The sequence below is a fragment of the Calliphora vicina genome, chromosome 2 (genome assembly GCF_958450345.1).
Source record: "Calliphora vicina chromosome 2, idCalVici1.1, whole genome shotgun sequence".
Lineage (NCBI taxonomy): Eukaryota > Metazoa > Arthropoda > Insecta > Diptera > Calliphoridae > Calliphora > Calliphora vicina.
In genome coordinates this window covers 35,968,639-35,977,954 of record NC_088781.1, presented here as the reverse complement: position 1 = coordinate 35,977,954, position 9,316 = coordinate 35,968,639, and the positions used below count along the sequence as shown (strand labels likewise).

The 9,316-nt window shown below is 29.2% G+C and overlaps 2 protein-coding genes across 2 annotated transcripts; one reads left to right on the top strand and one right to left on the bottom strand.

The window, feature by feature from the left end:
* Positions 1–1,636: 1,636 nt before the first annotated feature.
* Positions 1,637–4,865, bottom strand: LOC135951668 (trans-1,2-dihydrobenzene-1,2-diol dehydrogenase-like). Its single transcript, XM_065501351.1, has 5 exons — positions 4,633–4,865; positions 4,177–4,444; positions 2,511–2,802; positions 2,194–2,440; positions 1,637–2,013 (listed from the first exon to the last, which is right to left on the bottom strand). The coding sequence occupies exons 2-5, from the start codon at positions 4,382–4,384 to the stop codon at positions 1,756–1,758; spliced, it is 1,005 nt and encodes a 334-aa protein (XP_065357423.1). The 5' UTR covers positions 4,385–4,444; positions 4,633–4,865; the 3' UTR covers positions 1,637–1,755.
* A 1,065-nt stretch (positions 4,866–5,930) lies between these two features.
* On the top strand, positions 5,931–6,949 carry LOC135950285 (transcription termination factor 4, mitochondrial). Its single transcript, XM_065499832.1, has 2 exons — positions 5,931–6,035; positions 6,093–6,949. The coding sequence occupies exons 1-2, from the start codon at positions 5,985–5,987 to the stop codon at positions 6,927–6,929; spliced, it is 888 nt and encodes a 295-aa protein (XP_065355904.1). The 5' UTR covers positions 5,931–5,984; the 3' UTR covers positions 6,930–6,949.
* Positions 6,950–9,316: the final 2,367 nt, after the last annotated feature.

Genomic DNA, 9,316 nt, shown 5'->3' with positions numbered 1-9,316 from the left:
TTTTAATTAAATTTCTTTTAACAGGGGGTGTGTGATTAATTGAATTTCTGATAAATCAACTTTTCTGATTAACCAAAACTATTCATTTTAATTTTTCAAATTTGAATATCTTATTTCAAACTATAGTAATTTATAACTAAACAATTAATTAATCTTTGTATTGAACAAAGACAAAATTATTGAATTTATTATGAATCGCACATCCCTAATTTTACTATAAATAGCAAAACCTCGAGAATTTTACTATAAATATCAAAATTTTGAAAATGTAAATTCTGTGTTAGGATGCGATTATTGTAAATGACTTATAAATTTAGAATTTATTTTTTTAAACAAAATTGTTTATTGTACAAACAAATGCTAGCTTACTTCGAAAAAGTTATACATTTTTCTTCTTTCCTAAAACATATTTTTGAAGATTTTATTGGTTCTCTTTTCCCTGCAGTTTATTCTTACTTGTAAATTACTCCTTTTCTTCGCCTACTTTATTGTTTTCCACAAAGAATATTTTTTTTTAGTTTTAAGTTTAATTTACAATTTTGCATTGCTTTTGTTATTTATTAAATTTAATAATTTTTTTTTATTTGTTTAAAACAAACAAAAATTCCGTATGAACATTATATATAAACTTAATACCCCTTTAATCAACATTTTTAAAAGAGCTTGTAAATTATTTAATTAACTAATGTTAATATAACCTTTACGCCTGAACCCCCTTATCCCAAAAAATAATACTTAGCATAATTTTGGGTCCTGTACATAAACCCAGACATGAAGTCAGGTTTTCAAATCATCAAGAGATGCTTTAGATGAAATGAACATGTTTCCATTGTTTTCTTTTTTAATAATTTAATTTTCTATAGTTTCCTTTACAAATATACTCTAAATAAAAACTATACATATTTAAATTTTTTTTATTATATAAAATTTAATATTAAATTAGCTTTAATTGTTTTTTTATATATATATATTTAAATGTTTCTCTTTAATGAATTTTCTTTTACGTTATATATTGTATTTTTTACTTTATTTTCAAAAACAAATATGTAATGTAGTTTAATAAGACCCTGTTTCTATAATTTTTTATTATTATTAATTATTATTTCTAATCCTTTAAGGTTTTGTTAACTTAAATCGTTTTCCAATATTAAATATAACTAAATACATATATCAACTAAAAAAAGGGAAAATTCAATTAACAAGAACTAGAAGTCTTGATAATATTATAAATATAAATAATGTAGTTTATTATTAATATTAAATCAAATATAATTTATTTAATTTTTAAATAAAATAAAACAAACAAACCGAAAATATTTGCAAAAACTATAAAAATATGTATTAATCCAAAGGCATTAATAAAATGGCATTTGTTAGAACGAAATTGGGTAAGTATTTGCCGAGTTATAACGATTTTGTTAGATCCTTTATCATAGAAAATAAAGAAAACTTGGCAACTCTGTTAAAGCATGCTAACAGCGCCATCTATTGTTTGCCATAATTTTATTACAATGAAATTATTTATACTCCCTCAATAGATGGCGCTAATTCAAGGTTAAATGGCGTTGTCAACTTTGCAAAGAATTTATAACGCGTTAACAACCTAAATACTAAGAGAAAACGTTAAATTAAAAAATTTGTGGTATTTTCCATATGTATATTATGTCTTTATTTAAAATACAAAAAAATGGATTAAAAATACAAATTTAACAAAGTTTAAGCAGCCTCAAAAAGATGTTTACAAAAATGAAACCATTATTTATCTTCAGGATAGACGACACCAATTTGTGCACGAATTTCATCTTCAATTTGGGCAAATAATAAACTGTCATTGTGGCTGACGTGATCATGCTGTAGTTTTCCCTCCAAAACACATTGTCTAGCTGCCTCGGCTTCATAGCGCAAGCCTTCCGAGTTAACGAAATTGGTGGGATATTTACCTTTGGGCAAAACCCATTCCTTTTCCTGGCCATCGATATCAATGATTTTGGTGGGACACCAAAATTGTTTAAGCTGAAAAAATTTATACATACATTAAATATTATATAAAAAACTATTTAGAGAGCAATAGACAGGCGGACTTGGCTATTAAATATAAAATGTATAACTAAAGAAAATCTGATTTCGTGAAAAGATTTTGGTTTTAAATAACTAAAATATGTATGCCATAATAAACTAATAATAAATACTTACTGTTATCTGACCCTTTGAGCCCTTTATAACAGCATTATTGGCCAATTCACTATTGGCACTAAAATGCATTTTCGATGTGCGTTTGCCGGGATAATGTAATACAGCTTTGACTTCTACATCTACGCCTTCAGCATTTAAAGTACCTTGTGCTTTGATTTCTTGTGGTGGCTCCTGGAAGGCCCACTGGGAAACTTGTATGGTATAAATACCCAAATCTAAACAAGTGCCACCTCCCAAATCACGTTTTCTAAAAAGTTTTTTTTTTGTATTTTTAAAATCAACATCAACAAATTTAATATGAATCTTCCAACACTTACTGCAAACGGTCCACTTCGCTTAAGGGAAAACCAAATTCCACATTTACTTCTTGAATTTCTCCCAACACACCCGAATCAATTTGTTTGCGCAAATACTGGTAGGACGGGAAGAATCTTGACCAAACGCCTTCCATTAGAAATAGTTTCTTCATTTCGGCATATTGTATGACTTTTTTGGCTTGTTTGCGATTAATGCACAAAGGTTTTTCACACAAAACATGTTTACCGTGCTCCAGCATCAACATAGTGATTTCATAATGTTGGGGATTGAGAGAGCCCACGTAAACAATGTCTATAATTAAGCAAAAATATAAAAGTAAAGTGTTAAAGAGTTTAAGAAAATTAAAAAGAAAGTATGGTTAAGCCCAACCATTTAAATGAACAAAATTTTTTTTTAAATTTCAAGAATATTTTTTCATGAGTGATTTTCAGAAGTGAGTCTTATATGGACCGATCGCCATGAAATAAGTTCGCGTGATTTCTTTATATATGAAACTTTTTTTATTCTATTTTATTAGCATGCCAACATTATTATGGGATCGATCCACACACAATTTTAAGGTACGATTTTTTTTAATATAAATTTGAGATCAGACATTTATGACGGATAAAATCTAGTTGAAATAATGGACAGATTTCAAACAATTTCAATAGGTTTCATCCTTGGGCCAAAACACTCAATATTGTATCAAAATAGACATCTTATCAAACTGCGTGCTATACTTTGGCTCAAGGTTTACATGGATGAAGAAAAATTTAACCCAGCAACCCCTAAAATTACAGACTAGGTGAAGATGATTCCAGAAATGTAAAAAAAAAATTGCCACGCCCCATAATACCGCCCTTTTGATTTTTTATTTACCAAGTCGTTATTAAAAGCTCGATCATCACATATCGCACATTTCAGGAATAGCCGTCAACTAATCTTTTAACCATATGGGGTGACCCTAATGGACAATCACGGACATACATCGTTGATGGGTATACATTAAGGTGGGTGTTAGACTAATATTTTTGGGCGTTACAAACACATAATACGTTTGAGCATAATAACCAGCCCACCATGATACAATAATTGTAGAAGGTAGAATCACTAGGGAGAGTTTTCAATATTTACCCCTTTTCTACTGATTGTACCATAGAGAATTATACATAGAGACGAGACACCCCGATTTGTCAAACAAAAATACAACAAAACATATGTCTGATACAACAACAAAATACATTGACTAGCATGTATTTGTTGTTGCAAGAGTTAGGTTTTTGACAACAGACTTATGTTTTTGGCAATTACGTCTCGTCTCTATGTTACCCTATGGATTGTACCTTATATTGTTGTGTCATGCAGTCCACTATAGTGGTATGGGGTATAAAAAGGAAATAAGTATATCGCGTGATATGGGAGCGAAATTCGGATCACCCAAACGGAAAATTTAATAATTATAAGTATTATGATTATTTTATGCTAGTTAAAATGGCAACTCGTGTAAAGCATATTTTAATTTTTAATAAAAACTTTACAACCTTGATTATGGCGATTGTAAATAAGGAAATATTACAATATTTGCTACATAATTAATTTTTACAAATATTCTAAAATGTGCATATTCTCACGTACCCTAACTTTTTTTATTAAAAATGCTTTCAATATAGGTATTATACTCACCCACATCCTCACATTCAGCCAACTCTGTATAGGAGCCAAATGCTTTAGTAATCTCATGTTTTTTGGCGAACTCTTGGGCACGTTTTTGATCTCGGGCAGCTACAGCAAAAATTTGATGTTCATCAAATGGCAAAGTACTTAAAGCAACACAAAAATCATGGCTTATTTTGCCAGCCGATGCAATACCCCAACGTAAAGCGCTTGGCATCTTCTCAATAAACGAATTAACAAAGACTAAACTAAATTAGTTTTCAATATTTTGTTTAACCTGTGTGTAAAGAAATTAATTATAGAACTTTAGTTTGTAGTTCTCTTCAAGTAAAAAAATGTATACAACTATTTTATAGATAAGATACATATAGATGGGTGAGTGTATATGTTTGGCATGGTCAAGGGGAGGTAAGCAAATGCAAATATTTATAAAACTATTGACTTCACCAATAATAATAAAAGTACCTGAAAGTTGTAATCTCAATTGCGCAAATTAAACTGCAAGTATGTTTATGGTTGCTAGTTCTGAACACACTAAACTGTTTTTAAGATTAGAAATAGATTGTTTATATAATTAAGATAATTGCAAATTCACTATGTATACCTATGTTTTTGTTTTGTTTTATAATTAATTAAACAAATATGTAACAATTTCACTCAATCACTGCTTTAAGTACACCGGCTGAATAAATTGCATTTCAATTAATTTATAGTGTTATAGAATAAACCAAAACAAATATTCGGTTACTTGTTTAAGTAATACTGTATGGATTGTTTTTATACCCTTCACCATCGTGAGAAGGGATATATAAGTTTGTCATTCCGTTTGTAATTTTTAAATTTTTCATTTCCGACCCTATAAAGTATATATATTCTTGATCCTTATAGATAGCGGAGTCGATTAAGCCATGTCCGTCTGTCTGTTGAAATCAATTTTCTGAAGACCACATATATTTTCGGGACCCAAGTCTTCAATAATTCTGTCAGACATGCTTTCGAGTCCACAACAAATGGCTGATATATGAGGAAAAAACCAGGACAACCTCGATTTTTTACCTATATCTGGATTACTAAGTCATTAATATAGACAATATGAATATCTTATGATAGATATTTCAAAGACCTTTGTAAGTTGGAATTACAATGAGTAAAAATCGGAAAAAATATTTAACCCGATTTTTTTCACCAAAAGTTTTTTTCGCTAAATATTAAAAAAAAATTAAAAAACAATTAAAACAATTTAAAAATTTAAAACATTTTTTTTTAAATTTAAAAAAACAATTCGAAATTTTTTTTTTCCAAAAAAAAATTAGAGAGTAAAAATACATTTACTCTCAATCTAAAAAAATACCAAAAAAAGTACGAACGAAATCCCGTTTGTATAAATTATTACAATTCTTACTTTTTTTAATATTTACAATCATTGAAAAATATTTAAAATTTTTTAAAAGTATTAGGTGGAAAAAGTTTTAGAACCTTTTTTTAAATGTAAGATTCTTATGGAAAAGTTCAATTTTCTTAAAAAACTGAAAATTTCATTGACTCGTTTCTCGCCTAGAAGGACTAACTACTTTCATATATGGAAATATCATTTTATATGATTTTAAGAAATATTTATTTCCTTGAGTATAAACATAACCGCTGAATTTAAAAATGTCTATGTAAAAACGGCCTAATATTAAGTAACCGGATTGCAAATTAAATAACAGCACTAGAAACAGCCGTTTAACATATGTTTTTGTTTTGTTACTTTTTACCACACTTTCATAACAGACAAAATTAAAATTACAGTAGAAAAAGAACAAAAAAAATTTAAAATGTTAAGGAATTTCATTTTAAAACTACAAAATAATACCACGAAAATAAAGGTAACTATTTTAAAATAACATTGTTAACATCATAATAATAAAAAATAAACATTTTAGTGTAATCATCACACACGAAGTTTTACACAAACGTCGACACCCGGTAAAACTACAGCGGCCGTGCAACAGCCACAACCGGTAGAGGACTATGAACTACAAAAGGAGCATATTCAGGAAGCTATTAAGGCGACACCTACTTTAGCAAATGTATCACCGGCAATGTGGCAAAGAGCACACGAAACATTTCTTAATCATGGCATTACAACAAATAGTTTCTTACAAATCGTAACCGGCAATCCAAAAGTTCTAATGCGTTCGCCCCGTAAAATCGTGGACACTTTGGAACATTGGCGTTCCTGTCAGTTTGGTGAACACTTTCTTTTTCTTCTTATCACCAAATACCCCTTCCTAATGGATGTCGATGACAAAAGGCGTTTGCTAACACAAATTTCCTTTTTACAATCGTATGTTAGTACCAGCAAAAATGTTTGGAAGCTACTTATGAATTGTCCTACTTTAATCGAACAAACAGAAGCATCAATTGAAGCCAAGATATTGTATATGAAAGAGAAAATGCGCATTGAAATACCAGAAATTGTTAAATCAGAAGCATTGAGTCAATCTTTGGATGACATTAGATGTCGACATATTTTCATGGAACGATTAGGCCTATTTAAACCAAGGCCTTTGAAAGCAGATCCTAATGAACCATCGAAAAACCCACGCTTGTATAAAATTACCGACACTTCGGAGAAAACATTTGCCACAAAAGTGTGTCATGTAAGTGTGGCAGAATATGAGGCATTTAAGGAACTGTATGCCAGAGAATTGGAAAGAATTCAAGAAGAAGAAAATGAGGATGACGAAGATGATTTGTTAAGTGATGAAGAGAAGTAATAAAATGATGTAAAAATAAATATGTTTGTTGAAATTTTTTTTAGATTTTAATAAAAATAGTTGATTAACAGATGTGAAAGATTTATAATTGGTTTCTAGCGATTACAGCCATTATAATTTGGGATAGGCTTTTACAAAAACTGAAAAATTCAATTTAAAATAAAACCAAAGGTTCGAAAGAATTAATTCATAATTCAATTTTTAAAATCGAATAACAATTTTTATCATAACCATTATATTTTATACACATTACCAAACTGATTTTCATCCAAATATTTGCAGTTTGGTCAAAATAAATTATTTTCCTGAAACGGATGATTTGCAACAAAATGTCATCGATTTGATGTTGCATATTTTGTAATAATTGCTTATTTTGTTTTTATGAGCATATAATTCATATTTTAGGAAAAAAAATTAAAATTTTATAAAAAAAAAATTATTTTGTGAATAAATCATCGGGACAAAAAAATGTTCCCCGATTTTGAGTGTTACAAACGTCGTTGGAAAGCTATTTCAAATGTTTATCATTGGATATCCACATTTTCTATGTAAATGATGTAGTAATCCAGATATACCTAGATAACAAATCGAGGTGGTTGGAAACGGAAACTCATGGAACAGTTAAAAGAATTTTATTTTTTAATATAAATTTGTTCAAAGTATTGGCCATTGTTAGCTATTACATTCTCCCATCTTTTAAGGCCAATAACGAATCAAGCCCATATCGGATACTCTGTTCCAAAGTGAAGCGTATCCCAGAGAGCGTTCTAAATCGATCGATAATAACAGTCGGACGGGACAAGGTCTAGCCTATAAAGCGGTTGAGGCAAAACTTCCCAACTACTTCATTCTAAATACTTTTTAAAAGGTATTGCAACATGTAGCCGAACGTTGTCATGATGGAATATTACGGTTTCATGTCTGACCGCATATTCTGGGAGTTTTTCAGCTAATGCTCACTTCAAACGATTCAGATGCGCTCGGTACAGGTTCCATGTGATGGTCTGGCAGCTCGTAATAGATAGGACCCTTTTGGTCCCACCAAATACATCGCAAGTAATGATTTGGTGCAAAAATAATTTTCTTTTTTATCGTTAAAGTATCATTTCGGACATGCAAAAGCTTTGTTCAAATACCTCTCGGCTTCAATTCGTGTAGTAACCAATTTGGATGAATACTGATGCTCGCAAACGTTTTGAAATTGCTGTTTGCTCCTAATGATTTTGCAAGCTCTTGTTGAGTTTTAACTCTTTGCGGTTGGGTGGTCAGTTTACTAACCACATTTTCTATAGTCTTTAAAACATACAGACAGGCCAATTATGAATAAAAAATTCCGCGGGAGTTTTTTCCCATTGAATTTGAATAGGAAAAATGAGAAAAGTGAAAAAACTCCCGGGGAAATTTTATTCATAATTGGGCTGATAGTTTATTGACATCTATTGCCATTTTGCTAAACAATTATATTTTTTGAAGTCATCGTTTATGATTTTTTGCAAAACATTGCCGGCAGTGTGCTCTGGTTAGATAAATATATTAATTTCAAAATATTGTTAAAATCAGTTTTTTTAAGAGACTTTCACGCATTCAATAAAAAAGCACAGAGTGTTCATTGTTCATCGAATTCAGTGTTACTTTGATATTTCGGTTGTTTGGTCAAAAAATTTAGTCAAAAATATTCGATTCCAAAAAAATGTATACGAAACAAAAATTTGTATAATAGTTATTTTGAAGGCCAACCGCCACGGGGGTTAGTAAACTAACCACTTCACTTCATAAAAAACCTTGGAATGGGGTGGTTTTTTCATGTTTTGATTAATTTTTTCTTACTTTTTATTATAAACTAATCTTGATAAAGTAAAAATGCAATTGTTTTGATTTTAAACTTATACACAAAAAAGCGTGACTGAAAGAGTTAAAACAATCTTCATGGAGTACTTTATAAATTTGTTGTTAATTAATTTATAAATATTCAAAAAAAAAAATTATTTCAAAATCACTACTAAGTCAAAAGTTATGTTATGACAATTTTTATAAAGTATGTAGTTTTTCGCGATTTTTTTTTCTAAAAAAGTACTTACATTGATTTTTTAGTTATACACAAAATAAAAACTAAATAAATAATGTATTTATAATTTTCTTAAAGGTAATATTATGGATTGTACTTTAAAAGAAAATTAATTCCAAAAATTTTATTACTGCGAGGTCTAGAGGATTCCTATTTTTTATGAAAGTGTTAATTATAAAATTAATTAAAAAATTATAACCTGTTTAGTATGCTCCAATATTTTTTTAAATATTTTGCAAAGGGAATTTATAGCCCGGACCTTGGTACCCTCAATAGGGTCAAAAATCTAAAAAATACCATTTTTGGAAATTGTGGGATTCTC

Coding starts and splice junctions, on each gene's coding strand:
- LOC135951668 (XM_065501351.1), bottom strand. CDS start 4,384: ATGCCAAGCGCTTTACGTTGGGGTATTGCATCGGCTGGCAAAATAAGC. Junction 2,803..4,176: donor GGCTGAATGTGAGGATGTGG/GTGAGTATAATA, acceptor GCTTAATTATAG/ACATTGTTTACGTGGGCTCT. Junction 2,441..2,510: donor AGCGAAGTGGACCGTTTGCA/GTAAGTGTTGGA, acceptor AAAACTTTTTAG/AAAACGTGATTTGGGAGGTG.
- LOC135950285 (XM_065499832.1), top strand. CDS start 5,985: ATGTTAAGGAATTTCATTTTAAAACTACAAAATAATACCACGAAAATA. Junction 6,036..6,092: donor ATAATACCACGAAAATAAAG/GTAACTATTTTA, acceptor TAAACATTTTAG/TGTAATCATCACACACGAAG.